This window comes from Impatiens glandulifera, chromosome 9 (assembly GCF_907164915.1).
Source record: "Impatiens glandulifera chromosome 9, dImpGla2.1, whole genome shotgun sequence".
Lineage (NCBI taxonomy): Eukaryota > Viridiplantae > Streptophyta > Magnoliopsida > Ericales > Balsaminaceae > Impatiens > Impatiens glandulifera.
In genome coordinates, this window is record NC_061870.1 from 25788939 (window position 1) to 25806864 (window position 17926).

Here is a 17926-nt window from a genome sequence, read left to right on the forward strand (position 1 = left end):
AGTTTTATTAAGCATAAAAAATGGAGTTTTCCAATCAAGCATTTTCATAGGCATTCGGTTAATCAAATGTGTAGCAGTAAGTAATGAATATGGCCAAAATTTAGAAGGCAGTGTGAATCAAACATAATTGACCTAGCTACTTGAACTAGATGTCTATGTTTTTTTTCCACAACCCCATTTTGTTGTGGAGTATATGCACAAGTTGTTTGATGAATTATTCCTAGAAATTTACACAAATTAGAACATCTATTGTTTATGAATTCAGTCCCATTATCTGTTCTAATTATCTTAACTATAGTCTCATACTGATTTTTGACAAAAAAAAACAAAAAAACTTGAAGTTTTTCAAAAACAAAAGTTTTATTAGGAATCAAGTAAATCCATGTACATCTAGAGAAATCATCAACAATAGTTAGCATATATGAATAATTTAAAACAGATTCTTCTTTATAAGGACCCCACAAATCCACATGAATAAGCTCAAATATTTTGTTAGTTTTAGTTGTGTTGTTCATTAAAGGTAATCTATGTGATTTAGACAATGGACATGTATAACAATGTTTATCTCTATGAAAAGAATTTTGGTAAACTTTCTTAATGACTTCATCTAAAGGATGTCCAAATCTTTTATGAAGAATTTCAGAATCAACAATTGAAATGTTTACATTCTGACTAAAATTGTTATTATCAGAAATATTGTTTTCAGAATCTAAAAAAAAAAATCAGAAACATTATTGGTAGTTCTATCATCAAAAACGAAGTATAGATTCCCTATCCTCTTTCCAATTTCAACAATTGATGAAAGCTTATGGTCCTGCAAAAAACACATTGTTTTTGAAAAAATACAATCTGCTTTGTTATCATCAATAAGTCTAACAGTTGAAATTAGATTAAATTTGAAATATGGAGCATAAAGAACCTCATTAAGTATCAATCTATCAGAAATTATAACTGATCCTATTTCAATTATGGATTTGCATGATCCATCTGCAAGGTACATTAGTCTAGGGATTTCTAACTTCTTAATGTCTTTCATTAATTTCTTATTATTGCATACATGACATGAAGCTCCTGAGTCTAATAACCAGTCATTTCTACTTTTTTCAGAATTGTTACTACTCATGTTAAATTCAAAAAATGTGAAAGAACAAGAGATTGGTTTAGAACACTTACATGCAGCTGTGTCACTTGAAGATGCTCCACATGTGCCTTTTCCTTTTACATCCCTCATGCTCTTCAAAAACTCCTTGTACATCCTATACTCCTCAAGCGTTGCGTCTGCATATTCATCTTGATTAGAGACATTGTTAGCCATGTTGACTGATCCTTTCCTTTTGTAGTTATCGTTTGATCTTTCCTTTGGTTGTTTCCACCAGTCAGGGTATCCAACTATCTTGAAACAACTTTCCTTGAGGTGACCTTTTCCTCCACAATGAAGACACACCACATTTCTGGACTTAGACTTATCTGAACTGTTGTTCCTCCTATCGTTTCCATCCCTTGCATACATAGAACTATCTTGATTAACATTCCTCAGGTAGTTCTTCTTTTCAACATTCTGTAACATAGTGAATGCCTTATACACAGCAGGCCATGGTTCTTGCATCAAAATTTGATCCTTAACGTATTCATATTGTTCATTAAGTCCCATTAGAAATTGTAACAGTTTATTTTCCTCATCATCTTGTAACATCTCTTATTCAAGAAAGCATCCATCACAATCTGTCTTAGTTCCTCTACATCTACATCTCCTAAGTGGCTTTAAACTCATCATTTCCTCCCAAAGAAGTCTTACCTTAGAATCGTATTCTTCAAGATCATTTTTTCTTTGTTGTAGGATGACGATATCTTTCTGCAAATAGTATCTCCTCGGACCGTTGTTCCATTCATATCTTGATTTCATTTCCAGCCACAGATCACGACTGGTCTTGGTCGACTGAAACCTTCTTTGAAGCCTTACATCGATCGTATTCATCATCCATGCTCTGACCATGGAGTCAACGATTCCCCACTGTCTTTCGTCTTCAGGATCCACTGGCCTTGGAAAAGATCCATCAATGAAGCCGATCTTGATTTTTGTAGATAATGCGAGTTGGAGGCTAAGGCACCACCCATAGTAAGTTTCTCTAGTAAGAATTGTCGTCGTAAGTGTAAGTCCTGGATGATCCGCCGGATGAATCACAAGAGGATCGTTGTTATACTTCCTTTTCACTTGAAGATTCGATTGAGGAGAGGAGTGAGAGATATGCTCTGTAGATGTATGGCTAGGGTTACTTGATTCTTCAACGATATTCACCATTTTGGTGTTTGCTTCTCCGATAATTTTCAGCGTTAGAACGATTCTTGCTCTGATACCATGTGCGATTCAACGATAATCGTTGAATCAAAGAAGAGATATGAATGATTTGTAGAGAGAATCTTGAGAGAAAAACCCGTAAAGGGATTTGTGATATTTTTATTCATATTAATAGTATCACAAAGTTCAATATATGTACAAAAAAAACTCCCACCTATTCTAAATAAGTATCTTAACTAATTATAGGTACAAATTATACCTAAAACTTTATAATTAATACTAAGTAATACAAATATGGTTATAACTAATAAATGGTTATAACAACTTAGCTTAACTATCTAACAACATCATAACTAAGTCTTTAACAAATTCATAACTAAATACTGAATTATTTTTACATTTCTTCTACAATTACTTGCGGTGCACCAAATATTTATTTATTTTTAAATTATAAATAATTCATCCAACAAAATCTGATTAATTAAGTAAATGAAGAGAAGAATCAAACAACTCGTCTTAAGCTAAAAAAAGGCTGAAATCTGGTTTGGCCAAAGGCAACAGCCATCAGATCAAATTCATCCAACAGTCTAGGCAAAAAAGGATTATGTGAGCAGAAGTAAGCTGTAAGCGGGTGATCCAATGGGTAAGCAAAGAAGCGCTTATTTCAAAAATAGATGATTGATTTGGATGAAGAAACATATTAGGTAAGTTTTAAATGGTTTAAGAAACATATTGGTTGTCTTGAAATTTTATTTTAAGGCCTCAATTAGTTAATTGAGATTTTCCCAATGGATTCTTGTTTTTCCGACAGAGCTCCGGCCATAGCCTCCAGCGTCGAATGGTAGCTCAGGGTCGATACAGACACGTTATAAATAAGAAGGGGGCGTCTAGGGATTCAAATCTCTGACACCGGACCTCTTTAGCCTCGACCCAAACCAAGCTTCCAAACCTACGCCAAGCCTACTGCCTGGCCTTCCCAAACCTCTCTAGGCTTTTTTATCAATTCCGAACCTCATCTAAATCTTAACAGTTGTTGATCCTCATCTGAGCCTTAAGCCTAAGCTTAATCCTGACTTAAGGCTCTGTTTGCTTGCAAATTCATTTTTTAAACCATTCTCTTCATTAAACGCTTATTAAAATGGTTTTTAAAAATTCCAAAAAAAAGTATAAAACGGTTACAAATAATTTTTCAAACAATTCTGAAAATTATTTATATAAATCATTTGGGGGTTATCTATTTATTTTGTCAAATTTCTTGTATGCGTAACTTGAGTTCAATACCTCTAAAAAAATATGAGAAAAATTTATAAACGATCCTTAAATTAAATCTGATTTTTCTGTGAGTAACATTTATTTTTGGGATAATTTCAGGTTTTAGTATTTTTGACCCAAATTCATAAACGATCCTTAAATTAAATCTTATTTTTCTGTGAGTAACATTTATTTTTGGGATAATTTCAGGTTTTAGTATTTTTGACCCTCTCGTACAATTTTCTAGTTTTTTTTATAGTTATATACCACAAAACATAGATCAAATTTCTTTAAATAAGTGACGTAAAAGTTGAAATGTCTTATTCAATAACTTTGTAGTAAAGTAAAGACCGTCCATTCAGACGGTGTACTGACCATATAACCGAGCCGAGCCTCTTTTTCGTACGTAAATAAGCATTCGGCCATAGAAGAATCTCTCAAGAAGAGAAGAAAATGAAAAGAAAAAAAGTCTAATGCTAAAAAACTTATACATTCCATAGTTTCTCATGTAGCAAATTAGGTAGCAACTTATAACCAAACCGGGTAGAAGGGTGTCGAAGTCCGTACAGACTGATTTTTGGGTGTACATGAATATAGAATTATATATTAAAATTTTAAAGTTATTTCTTCTTTGTCATAAATCTAGTGCCGACAATTTCTTACTAGACATATAAACACAATCCGACACGAATCGAACAAGAAAAACTTAGGTTAGCGTAATGTATTTTTCGGTTCAGGTCTAAATCAGGTCGATCGACCCATTTAACCTGATTAATAAAAACATCAAAATTGGTTCGACCTAAAATGACTCAAAGTAGACCCGTCGTCGCGTTTATAATTTTCTTTTATAGAGTTTTGTATTTGTCATTTTTTACTCACTCACTCATTTATTTTTTGTAAAACTTTTTGTAAGAATATTTGTGATTTAACTTCATTATTCTTTTGTATTTTGTGTTGATATTATTTTAATTTTAAATAGAGAGGTGTGATATTAATTAAATCGGGTTAAATCATGTTTAGTCGAGTTGAGTTAGATAAATCTGGGTTCAAGTCAATTATAAATAAACAGGTTTATGATTAAGTTATCAATTTTGACTTAAATTACTACTAAGTTAAAGTTAATATCATTCAACCAGTTAATTTGTCCGTCCAAATCCATCTACCCAAACTGAATTGTCACTCAAACATACATGTATATGAACTATGAAGGATATTTTTTTCAATTTATTTATATATATATATATATATATATATATTATATAATTTTTGTTACGATAAATTGTATAGTTCAACGCAATTTGATATTATTTTTTCAGTTTAAATAAAATTTAGTCATTTAAAAACTATTAATAATATTTCAAAATGTTTGTCCCAACTTTAACATTTTAAATTTTTGTAAACAGGACCTTTAGTGGTAGTTTTGAAACCATGTTATTCAATATGCATTTTAACATTGCATATTTTTAACAACAGTATCAATATAACTTCATATTTTAAATAAGACGATAATTGTTTTTCCTATGCAAGTTTGTACGTAGACATAAATATTCCTCAATTGCGTCGCCAACGGTAAGGAGGTTTTTTTCCATTATTATTTGGAATGGTCTTCTTGATACCTCATCAGCGATCCTGACGTCAGGATTCGATTTCATGTCCCGATGGACAAATTAATCAATAGATAATTCGATCCATGTCCCCGCAATTTATTTAGATGCGGGAGATGTTGCATATTTATTATCATCCTTCAATTTCTCAATACCAATGACTCCTCACACCATCAACCTATTTGATGTTAAAAGTAGCTGCAAACTCATTTTCTCTTTTATGTCTCCCTTTGATGTTCTTGATTTGATTAACTCATAGCAAACATTGTTATGATTTGTATTATAATATTTGATTTGATTCTAATTACCAACAAGGATATTCTACTTTTGCATAACAGTGATTACATTTTTTTTTTTTAAATTAAAGAAATGTAAAGTAAAGGCACTTGACACAATTCTAGAGGATGCAAAATCCATAAGGAAACTAAAGGGCACCAAATTACATGTAGTTAGGAAGAGCTAGAAACAATAATATTACAACCGAATTAGAATCATCACAAATAAAAGTAAGACTATATAGGACAATCACATAGTCCAAATTAAGAGACCATATTTAGTTGACATCAAATACGACTACTTGAATATGAATGAGTTTGTCACAATAATAATTTATCAATAATGACTACTTGAATATGAATTTGAGTTTGTCACAATAATAATTTATCGATAATGACGATGATTTGCATGGTCCTCATAGTCAACAATATTGTTGTTATCCAAATGATATTGTCTAGGAAATATCATTCAACAACTTATACATTAAGTTGCATATATATTAAAAAAAATATGTAGAAATCAGCCTACACATTTCATTCATAATGTTATTCTAATTACCATTTGACATTTTGACTCACTTTATGAGATACTTATTGCACATTGAAGGGAGTCAAATGATATTTTTTTTATTTGTCTCTTCTTTTAAAAGGGATTTTGCTTTGTTTTAAGTTTTCAATTTTTCATTTTTTCATTTTTTCTCATTAGGTTATGTATTGTAAATAATTTTCTTTTTTAATATCATATTTTAATGGTTACATTTAAACAAAAACAAATAGAAAAACTTACTATCTTTTATTTATTTATTAATCAAATCATTTAATTTATCCACTAAATTAAATACCTAAATATATCCACCTTTTATCATATATATCCAACATTGAATGAATGATCCATCAAGGTCAAAGTTTACAATGAGAGTTAATGATCGATCAAATAAATGACTTAAGAAATATTTATTGTAAGACTTAATTATGAAGGGATCGTGTGTACTTACTATTATTATTATTATTTTATTTAGTAGAGGCACATGGACACCAATATCAAAGCCCTATCTCTTATACATGTAATGTATTAATCACGTGAGCATGCATGATTGGTAATATAGAAATATTACTTTCATAGGATTGATTAATTAGACAAATTATGAGATTAGTGCATCTCATTAGTCATTAATTAGAATAACTAGTCAAAAGTCAACGCCAATCTATCATCAGATTATGGATTAATGAAGAACAAAATTACTTGTCAGAGGCTGACTTCTAAAACAATTAACAAACCAGTAAATGACTTATTAATTTATAGGAAAATGGTCTAAGTCTACATAAAATGAATCAAAGCCAGATGTAAAATTATGTACTTTCAATTTAGAATGCATGTGTGTTTAAATATTATAATATAGATATTATTTTACATAAAGGATTATATATATGATTCAATATATGATGGATTTCAATGATATTTAACATTTATTTTTTAATCATTCAAGTCTAAGGATATTCAATTTGATTCACCTTATTTGCTCTATATATATATATATATATATTTGAAATTCATTCCATGTATTATTTAATAAAATTCAATCTATTACTTATTAAGAATTTGTTTATTTTATTAGGTTTTTTTATAATTATTAACCTTGTTTGGTAAAGATTATTTAAATAATCTTTAAACCAGCCATTTTTTCACATATAACATGTTTTTTATTAATCAAAATAACTTATATTTATTTAAATAATTCAAACCAAAAAAAACAAAATGAATTTTTTTTACCCTAATTTATTTTTTTATAGGTGACTAATAGGGAAGACAATAAGTACTCATGTTCTTGTTGGTACCCAATGGTCGAGTTCGAATATTTTAAATCGGATTCGAGATCGGACATTGAGAGGGTAGACTGTTCGGGTTCGAGGCTAAGAACGGGCAATGTGCCAAACTCAAACTCGATATCCACTTATATTAATATTAAAAATAAAATGTATTTTTTTAGTAAAGCTTAATGTATCATTTCACATGTCACGGTGACAAACAACACAATAAATATATTATTTATTTTGTTCGTATTATATTATACTCTAACAATGGTTCACCAGTTAAACTCAAAATGTTTTGAGATGGAATCAAACTCGTGATCTTATGTTTTCTTAGGCCGTTTTCTTCAACATTTACTAAGTAAGTAAGTTGTTAATCGGATAATGGAATACATTTCTCGATTAGAGTCTAGTAGTGAAATAAAAAACGGATTTTGAAATAGGTATTTTAATGAATGTAGGTATTCATTGACATTCCTAGTGGCTAGCATAATCCCCTAACTCATAAGCATTCATCGTTGAGGAAATTTGTATTTATGTCAATGGGTAATTGACATAAAAGTTTCAACTGCTATATATATTTATGTAATGCAAATTAAATTAAGAAATTAAGTTGTTTAATAATATTGAGATTACTAAAGTTTTGGGGGGACTAAAGATCTATGACTTCATAGGGCAAAACAGACTAACCAAGAACATCAATAATAACAATAATAATAATTCCCTCTGTACACTGTAGCAATTCCCCCATTTACCCAGATTTTACCAATTTCAAGTAAAGTAAATTGTCAAATTATAGTAGTAATAAAGCAAAAAATGGAGAGAGAGAGAGGTGATTTTTAACACTCACTCGTTTACAGATTTCGGTTGGAGTAACATATCATGTGCATGTTGTGAAGAACTCTGATGTTGTTGTTGTTGTTGATTAATCATAAGTTGGGACTGAAAATGCAGATTTTGAATCTTAGATTGTTCATGCTGCTGCTGATGAAGAAGATGATGATGGTTATTATTATTATTATAAACACCCTCAAATGAACCACCATCACCACCACCACCCAAAGCCAAAGATGGAGATGGATCCATCAAGTTGAATCCAACTTGTCCAGACTGATCATATCCATTAATATTAAACTTCACAAGTTCATGCGATTGTAATTGTTGTTGTTGTTGCTGAAAACTCTCCATCGCTAGTTGTTGCGACGTCTCAATCATATGTTGATGTTGAGAAACAGGATTTTGATTTTGAACGGCAAACATCTGTTGCATGTTAAATCCCATAGCCGAAACCTGAGATGGATGATTGTTCATATGCTGCTGTTGATGAAGATGATAACCAGAATGAGGAACAGTCTGTAACATCACTGTTGGATCAATATAAGTAGCTAATTCCTTCTTCGCCACATGTAAATTTTGCTGAATTTGACTAATTCGTTTCTGAAGTGAAGAGATTAATCCAACGCAACCATAAACTGGATCTCTTAAACGAAACTCCGCTTCAAAAGCCAATGAACTAACCGCATCCTCTCGATTATTTGGACTCAAATCATTCAGAATCTTCGAAACATTACTCGCTCCAAACACCTTATGAACATTAGAAAACTTTTGAGGATTATCCGGCGGAAAATAAGGTGCAAATACACATTCCGGCATACACTTCCGCCGGAGAAATTTGCAAGCCGCACAGGGAGAATTCGATGACGACATTTTCTTCTTGTTGTTGTTGTTTCAATTTGTATATCCTATATAAGAAAAAGTCAACAAAAATATTCTATAAATAAGAATCAGATCCATGCATTATATATGATATTCAATGAAGTTTCAATTCTCATTGTTAAGTTCGAGAAATCAATAAGCCATTATATCAATTAACAAAGCTTTCTATAATCAATCTCATCATCGTTAACCTTGGAATGCAAGCTAAGCTTGTGCCAACTAATATTTTTCTAGATCCGATGAAAGAAATTAATAAAGTAACATCAAATCAATCATACAAATCTTCTTCTCAGAATCTCACAGACTAGCTAACAGTAGACGCAAAGGTACTGTCATCTTCGTTCGTAATCGCTTCTTCTTCAATATTGAAGAAAACCGCGAACGAAGAAGAAGAAGAACATATCAATATAGAAATCAATCGATTCCAATCCAATCGTCATACCTGAACTTTGAATCTCCGTCTTGCTGGAGAATATATACAATGAAATGTGAGAATCAAAAACCGCTGATTATTAGGTTTTCTAGTGATCGGTAGCTTCGTGCTAGGGTTTCTACCGATCCGGTTCGATTCGATCTGATCTATTCTAGACCGCTTCTCTCATGAACACGTTCTGTATTTATATCGTGTTTTACGGTGGGAGGTCTGTGCATGACTGTCACCAGTAGGAAACAAACATCTGGTGTATTCTCTGCCGTTAGATGTTAAGGATATGGATTAACCGTTCGATAATAAATTATTTATAATTAAGACAAAGTCAATTTGACTGGAATCCCTAAAATTACGTTAAAATATATTAATAAAAAGTCACTTTGAAGGGATTATAAGTTTACATTTAATATTTCATACGTTAAGATTCTAAAATATCAAAGGAAAGATCCTTTGTGTATATTAATTATTTTATTAAACATTCAGATAAATGAATGAATATATATATATATGGAAAAGTAGATATATTAATTTGAATTCAGAAAAATATATTTATTAAAACATTTAGTAATTTGTTTTGATTGATTTCTATCATGTTTTTTAAGTTCAAAAAATTAATGTGTATGGCCTCATTCGAATTGTTTGTTTTTTTTTAAATTATGGAGAAAAAATTAATAATTGTTAATTATTTTGAGGAGGGGATAATTATTTTTTTGTAAAAGAACTTAAAAGGGTATTGATATATATAAATAAAATAAAAAATGATAATTTAAAATAAAGGGTATTTTAGTATTTTGATTAATGAAATGAATGATGTGATTATTGAGAGGTGATTAATTAAAATTTTAATTTTATTTGGTTTTTTAAAATAATAGAAAGAAAACAAGACCTATCAGTTATTTGAGTATGTAATATATACTATTTTGGAATAAGAATAGTAATTGAACATTATTATTTTGATAATTCATAAAAAATAATTTACAAGCTATTTTTTAAAGTTTGATTATGTGAGATTTAGTTGTGTTATTATTTTATAATTATACCATGAACATTAGATAATCCTTTTTTTGAAATCTTAATATATTCATGATTTGTAATCATAAAACTTTAAAATAAAAATTTGACTTATTAGTGTTTATGATAATATTTCTAAATTAATTTATTCATGATTGTTTTAGTTGGCCAACTACTTTTTAATTATTTGTTTTTTTATAGCGGACAAAGAAGCAATGTAAACAAAAGAAGAAAATATAAAATGACATAGATATATTTTATTTGTATGGCTAAAAGGAAGTGATTACAAACTTATAAATTATATGTAATGTTTTTTTAATTGTTGTGAAAAAGTGGAAAATTTGAGATTACAAACTCATCGATATCATTTTTAATCAACTTTGTGTAGCATATGCGATAACATAAGTATTTTAGGAAGGTTTCATTAAAAAAAAAATATATTGAAGATAGGTAATGTTGGACAAATAGTACTTGACAATAATTTTGAAGGGGTAAGAAATGTTGGACAAATAGTGTACTTTGACAATAATTTTAACAGATGGTAAGTACAAGAAAGATTAATTTATTAGTGTAACACTTATAAAGTATAAGAGTATCGATAAAGAGTGATAATTTTGTGTCATGAATGTTGTCGATAATAGTATGACATAATGTGAGTGAATTTGAAATCTAATCAGAGAGATAAATTTTATTTTTGAAGTTCACTCATATGCTTAACACATCGTTTTCGACACTATTCAACACAAAAATTTATCTATAGGTACTTTTAAAATATAGTGACTTTCTATTTGTGAAATATTATTTCAATCTCTCTAACTTTTAGATAAGTTTTATTTTATTTTTCTTTCATTAACTCATTGTGTTTAAATATCCGGATATATGGGTCAATAAGGCTTTGCCAATTATTTATTGGACCTTCAATAAAAAGGCTAGTTTCACAAATATAAGCCCAGCCCAATCCAATCCCACAGAAATCCTAGAAACTCAAAGTGATGTACTGAAACCCTTCTTCTTGGCTTGTGCAACTTTTCACCGGCAAAATGTCAAAATGGTGGCGATTGGCCTCCGGCGGCCTAAAGACGACGTCGACGGAGTTAAGACAAAGATCTTTCCACACGATCCAAGCCATTCCAAGAGACTTCACCGGTAACAGAGTCTCTGCTAGAGACAGAGCTCAAGGCCGGATTCCAGCCGTCGTTTTCGCTCAATCAAATGCTACCGGAGGAACCCAGACCGATAGGTCAGTATCCAGAAAACAGCTTCTTACTACTGAGAAGAAGCAGATTCAATCGATCCTGGAGTCCGTAAATCCATCCTTCTTTTACTCTACCATTTTCCCTCTACATATCCGGGCTGGTTCCGGATCATCGATGCTTCTTGAATCCGGAAACGTTCTCCCTGTTAAGGTATGTGTGTGATCTGTTATGGAGAAAGTAAAGTTAATCTTTTTTTTAACTGATTGTTTAACTGGTTTATTAGCTTCATAGAGATGAGGAAACTGGAAGGATTCTGAATTTGGTTCTTGTCTGGGCTGATAAGGGTACTGAACTTAAGGTTGATTTACCGATTGTGTATAAAGGAGAAGATGTCTGTCCTGGTTTGAAGAAAGGTTAGTTCTTTTGATGTAGATGCAAATTAGAATCTTTTGAATTTACCAATTTCAGATTAGATATTGATCTAGTATAGCATTTAGAGCATAAATCATGTTGGTTATTGGTTTAATTTGTCCAAATGCAGGAGGGGTTCTTCAAAAAATTAGAACAAGTATAAGATATATGTGTCCTTCAGAACATATCCCACAGAAAATTGAGATTGATTTGAGCAATCTTGATATTGGAGATAGGGTTCTTATGAATGATCTTAAGGTTCATCCAGAACTAAAGCTTCTTAGTAAAAATGAAACAATGCCCGTCTGCAAGATTGTTACAACAGATATGGAATTTCCAGAACCTGCAGAAGAAGCAGCTGAATCAGAACCTTAAATGGGTGTTTTTTTTAAAACCAAAGTCTGAGAATTTATTGCACGGGAAGCATAATAGATGATTATGGCACATGAAATGTAGTGTTGTTGGACTTTTATCTTTGGATCTTGGAATTTGGGTAACAAACAAGTCATGAGATTCATGCAAGATGTTAATTGTGCCCTGTAATTGCTGTTTGAACTTTGAAATGGAAAATCATGCCCTAATAATTTGTTCACTGGTTTCTAGTTTCTACTATTCTCTTATGGTGTTTATCTAATGTGGCATGAGCTACTTAATAGGAGTAGTTTTTTGTTTTAATAAGTTAATTTAAACCAATATAGTTGAATTGTAATTTGTTTTGGACATTAGCATTAAAAAAAGTTTTTTTTTTTTAATATTTTAATTAATGCATTTGTTACAAGTATCTCCCAAGGTTGTCAAATGAGTCATTTTGTAGACTATTAATATAAAAAAAATGTGAATTAGATTTATTTTGAAATGTATTTGAAGTAGGATTTGTTTATATTTGATAAAGTTTTTTTTTTCTTGGATCTTTAATATTTAATTGGGTAATAGGGTATCCATTATGGAATGAGTTAGTCGAGTAATAGGGTATTTGTCGGAAATTGGATACCTGATGAATCGAGAATCGAGAATGATAATAAAAATAGAGATATTCGGTTTCAACAGGTAGTAAAAGTAAAAATAGATGAAGGATACTTCACTATCGTGTATAGTATTGCAGCACATAAATTTATAGTTTTTTGGAACCATTTTTTAATGAGAAACGAAATATTAAATTTTGTATGTGAATTATTTCTTCATTTTTATCTAAGAATAAATGTAAAGAAGATTAAGATAAGGTTTCAATATTTTAATTTTTACCCCTAGAAAGCATTCGTGAAGTTAATTACAAATGAGTAGGGATGGCAATAGGGCGGTTCGGTTCGGTGAATGACAATACCATCCCTGCCCCGAATTTACCCACCCCGTCCCGATTCCCAACTTGGTTTTTAAATATAAACCATCCCCGCCTCGATTGGGTACGGGTTTCCCCGCGGTGCACCGAAATAAAACAGTCATTTAATTTTTTGAAACTCCTGACTCCTTCACTTTAATTTTAATCACCTTTATTTGGAATTCAATTCTGGTCAAAATCTATTGGAAATAGAATTCAATTTGAATTTAAGTTTTTGATAAGTTTCAATAAATTAAATATAGTAAATTATAATTTAATGATAAAATATTTTTTATATTTTTTTTAATTTTACATCACTTTTTGCATCTTTCACGTTTTTTCCTTACTTTCCATTTTGTGTCTTTTCCTTTTTATCTTCTATTCTCAATTTTTATTTATTTTTTATTAGAAAAAATAAATAATTAATTCAAAAGGAAGGTTTCCTTTTCCTTTTTCTTTTAGTGGGTTTGGAATTAGCTTTATAAATTGTTTTTATTATTATATAAAATAAAAAGTTTCCAATTAAGTCTAATATTTTCAATATATAATCGATAATTAATTCTATAAATAAAATTTATAATTTATTTTAATTCCATTCATAACTTAAATAAGAAGAAAAAATCCATCATCTTCCTCCTCTACCCATTTAAAGAGAGTGTTCTTGTGTGTGTCAGTGTGTGAGAGAGAAAAATGGAGCCACCAACTACACAAGCCATCGGCAGGAACTCCACTTATCCGCCGCCGGAAGACGGACAAGACAAAGTCGTCGACGAATGGTAAATAAATCAAATCTTCTTCATCATAAAAAACACTCTTTTTTTTCCATTAATTTCTCTTTGTTCTTGGTTGGTGGTGATTTTACAGTTGTTCTTGTTGTTATGACTGCTTCGCCAGCTGCTTTGATTGGTTATGCTGCTGAAATAGAGATTCTAATTGGATAGAAATCTTCTTATGATGTAATGTTTTTAACTTTATTATGATTTGATAATGGTAGATTTTGATATAGAAAATGAGGAAAGATCAACTTTATCTTTAATGTTTGATGTTTGATGTTTCCCATTTCTTTCTTTCATTTTCAATACAGCATAATCAACAACAGAGATTCATGATTCATCCAAACCATTTCTTAAGTTTCTTCACAAGTGAAATCTTGATCCTAAAGAAGATCGATTTCTTCTTCTTCTTCTTCTTTCTTGATATTCTCATCATCCTTGGAATGACGACATCATCCCCACCGCCGCCGCCGCCGCCGCCCACATCTATCTCCGGCAAACCTTTCTCATCGTCCTCCACTTCTTTCAACCTTTTCATTGCCTTCTCCATGTTAGCTTCTGCAAGGGATTGCTGTTCTTCAAACATAATGACACGCCAATTTGTAAACGATTCCTCTTCTCTAGCTTTCTTTCTCAACAATTCATAATCGATTAGACTAATTCGAACTGCACCACTTTCAACATCCATGTACCCAATTGCATCTTTCTCTGATGCTTCGAATACATTGGATTCCATCTTAACAGCTCGAAGTTTCAACTGTAATGCATTTAGACTCTGTTTTTTGATAACTAAGGTTTGTATCATATTTTGTCTGTCTATCTGTTTCTGGTCGGATTCAAGCTTGGTTTGTTCCAATTTATGTTGGGTTTGGACTATATCTTGATTCAAATGGGAAATAAATTGATGGGTTTTGATCTCTTGGGCTTTCTTGGCTTGGATTTCGAGGTGGGTTGATTCGAGATTTGAGTTTAGGTCGATGATGAGGGAATTGGATATGGAAATTCTTTCATTGGTGGCTGATAGAGTGGATTTGAGATTTTCTAGCTGGTCGATTAATGGACGGGAATCAAGCCAAGATTGCATGGATTCTTCTCTGGTTCTTTCGAGATCTAGCTTGGTGTGTTGCAACTCCATTAACATCTCTGTTGTTCTTGAATTCATCGGATCGGATCGAATGAATTGTTCTTGTCTAAGATAGAATTGGAACTTGTTATAACTTATAAGTATTGTTAATGGGTTAGAATTTTGATTAGTTAATGTTCTAAACACCTTGTTTGTATTTGTTTAGCCATTTCTTAGAGGATTCGGATTCTTCTTGTTCGGCGGCAAAAGCTGGCATTTTCCTTTTTTATTTTGTTATAGAAAATAATAATTTTAAATTTTCATTCTAATAAAAATAATAAGGAAATTTGAGCAGATGACCTTAAAAATAGGGTGAAACGTTGAAAGTGAGGGTGGATAATTTAAATAGCGCAGGTGACTTTTACTGTTTTTGGATGAAAACGTCCCAGTTGCGTCACGCAACCCGAGTTGCGTCACGCAATCGCGAGACGAAAAAAAAAAGAAAAAAATTTCGGTTGCGTCACGCAACTGGAATTGCGTTATGCAAGGGTACAAATGTCATTAAAAAAAAGAGGATCATCACCGTATTTAAATTATTCAACCTCCCTTCCCGCATTTCACTCTATTTTTTGGGTCATTTGCTCAAATTTCCCAAATAATAAGCATATGAGATATCAGTTTTGATGTAAAGTGTTTTATAGATTTATCCTTTGGAACACATTCTTACATGAAAATTGGAACAGAATTTCATAAAAAAATAAAAAAATATTAATAAGTGGTGAACAATAGGATAAGAATTGATATATTATGATAGAATATATGTTCTAGATCAATCATAGCACCGAAAATATATTAATTAAAGTTATAATATATAATAATTTATTTGTACTAATATATCTATTTTATATTTTGTCTTTATTTAATAATAAAAATTGTTTAAAATTATTATTATATTGCTGTTTTTATAATTTATTTTATTTTTTTAATATCAAAGTTACTTAAAATTAAAAAGCATATATAATATGAATTATTGAATGTACAGTGTTGAATATTTAAAAATTTATGAAACTAACATAATATTTAATAATGTATGGCGATGAAAAAAATTTAATAATGTTTGGTAGTGAAATTGAAGAGAATATAGTGTAAATTTCTATGGAGATTTTCTAATTTATCATTTTGTCATCTAATTAGATGTGATAAAGTTAAATATTTTAAAAATCAAGTAGGTCTAGATATTTGAGATCTTATTTATTCTAATAAGATTATTTTATCAAAATGTGGTGTTAGATTTATAATAAAGCCGAATAGTCTGTGGACATCGATAATCGGATGTATGTATGATAATGATTTGTCTGGTTAGTTCACAAAAATGTCTAGTTGTTGTCGTAAGTGTCACAAAGATGTTGAATCAGATTAAGTATGGTAAATATAGTGTAGTGTATTATGTCTAGTTGTTGTTGTATATGTTACAAAGATGTTGAATCAACAACTCACTTACTTTTGCATTGTCGAGGAGGTGACTATTATTTGAAATCTTTTGTGGAGTATTATTGATATTCATTAAATGATGCCCGAGTCTTTGGTTAGTTACTGGAAATTTTGAATTGAAACGACTAATATGGCAGATCTACATAGTTGGGTTATATCATCCTAATTATATTTTGATGGACTATTAATTGGAGAGAAATCATCGAATTTTCAATGATCGTAGTCGTCTGATGCGTATCATTCATAATAATTGTTTTATAAGATTCTTTCATGTTATTTTTCATAATACAATTATTATGATAATTAATTAAAAAATAATAATTAATATTAAAATTAATGAAAGTGAAAAGCATAGTTTAATAATAAATAATTAATATTTTTTAATATTTTTATCTTTATTATTATTATTATTATTATTATTATTATAAATTAACTTGAAGTAGTACTACGTAAGAGTATAAATGAGCCGAGTCGCTCGTGAGTTGCTCGTGAGCTGCTCGGTCAAAGCTCGAATCGAGTTCGGTCAAAATCGAATTCGAGCCAAGTTTGAGCTAACTCGTTTAAGATTCGAGCCGAATTCGAGCTTAGATAAGACTCGCTTGATGACTAGTCGAGCTTTTTCGAGCCTAATCATATAAATTTTTTTTATTATATTTTATTTTTTAATCAAAATTCGAAATACCCATAAGACTATTTATAGGCTTAGATAACAAAATTATTGGTACATAAAAGGTATGAGATTTTCAATATTTTGGTATATCAAAATATACCAGAATATTATTATAAATTAAAATATATATTATATAATACTTATAAGGAAATTAATATATTGATTTATATTTTTTTTCATATAAAAAATTAATATATAAATATATTTAAATTCGAGCTATCGAGCCGAACTCAAGCTTATGGTTATATGATCGAGCCGAGTTCGAGCTTAATATTCAAAGTTCGATCGAGCTTGAGCTCGAGCCGAGCCAATAAAAAACGAGTCGAGCCGAACTCGAGTCAGGGCTAGTTCGAGCTCGGCTCGGCTCGTTTACACCCCTTAGTACTACGTCCCTAAAGAGAAATGATTGTAGGAGAAAATTTAGGAAAGAGAAAAAATAATATAAAAAAAATTCTCTTCTCCCTCTCCCAAATTCCCTCACCGAATAGGGAATGACGTGTTAGACATCACTCATTGAGAAAATATAAAAGAGTGAAAAGAGAGAAAATTTATAATTTTTTCAGCAAATTAGATTGCATCACATCTAATTCCTTCTCAAATTCTCTCACTAAATCA

The 17926-nt window shown here is 30.4% G+C and overlaps 3 protein-coding genes and 1 long non-coding RNA gene across 4 annotated transcripts; 2 read left to right on the forward strand and 2 right to left on the reverse strand.

Moving 5' to 3' along the window:
- Positions 1-1696: 1696 nt before the first annotated feature.
- Positions 1697-2299, reverse strand: LOC124916085. Its single transcript, XM_047456818.1, has one exon. The coding sequence runs from the start codon at positions 2297-2299 to the stop codon at positions 1697-1699; it is 603 nt and encodes a 200-aa protein (XP_047312774.1).
- A 5782-nt stretch (positions 2300-8081) lies between these two features.
- On the reverse strand, positions 8082-8942 carry LOC124916086 (LOB domain-containing protein 36-like). Its single transcript, XM_047456819.1, has one exon. It carries the CDS (start codon positions 8940-8942, stop codon positions 8082-8084), a length of 861 nt encoding a protein of 286 aa, XP_047312775.1.
- A 2446-nt stretch (positions 8943-11388) lies between these two features.
- Positions 11389-12611, forward strand: LOC124914598 (50S ribosomal protein L25). The gene is made up of 3 exons (XM_047455182.1): positions 11389-11798; positions 11872-12001; positions 12130-12611. The coding sequence occupies exons 1-3, from the start codon at positions 11433-11435 to the stop codon at positions 12372-12374; spliced, it is 741 nt and encodes a 246-aa protein (XP_047311138.1). The 5' UTR covers positions 11389-11432; the 3' UTR covers positions 12375-12611.
- Positions 12612-13935: 1324 nt separating this feature from the next.
- LOC124916577 lies at positions 13936-14361 on the forward strand. The gene is made up of 2 exons (XR_007096890.1): positions 13936-14090; positions 14179-14361. It is a non-coding gene; the product is annotated as an uncharacterized LOC124916577 (long non-coding RNA).
- The last annotated feature ends 3565 nt before the right edge of the window (positions 14362-17926 follow it).

Bases quoted from the DNA above. Each gene is read 5' to 3' on its own strand.
- LOC124916086 (XM_047456819.1), bottom strand. From the start codon at position 8,942: ATGTCGTCATCGAATTCTCCCTGTGCGGCTTGCAAATTTCTCCGGCGG.
- LOC124916085 (XM_047456818.1), bottom strand. From the start codon at position 2,299: ATGGTGAATATCGTTGAAGAATCAAGTAACCCTAGCCATACATCTACA.
- LOC124914598 (XM_047455182.1), top strand. From the start codon at position 11,433: ATGTCAAAATGGTGGCGATTGGCCTCCGGCGGCCTAAAGACGACGTCG. The intron at 11,799-11,871 runs GTATGTGTGTGA...CTGGTTTATTAG, and splicing joins GAAACGTTCTCCCTGTTAAG to CTTCATAGAGATGAGGAAAC. The intron at 12,002-12,129 runs GTTAGTTCTTTT...GTCCAAATGCAG, and splicing joins CTGTCCTGGTTTGAAGAAAG to GAGGGGTTCTTCAAAAAATT.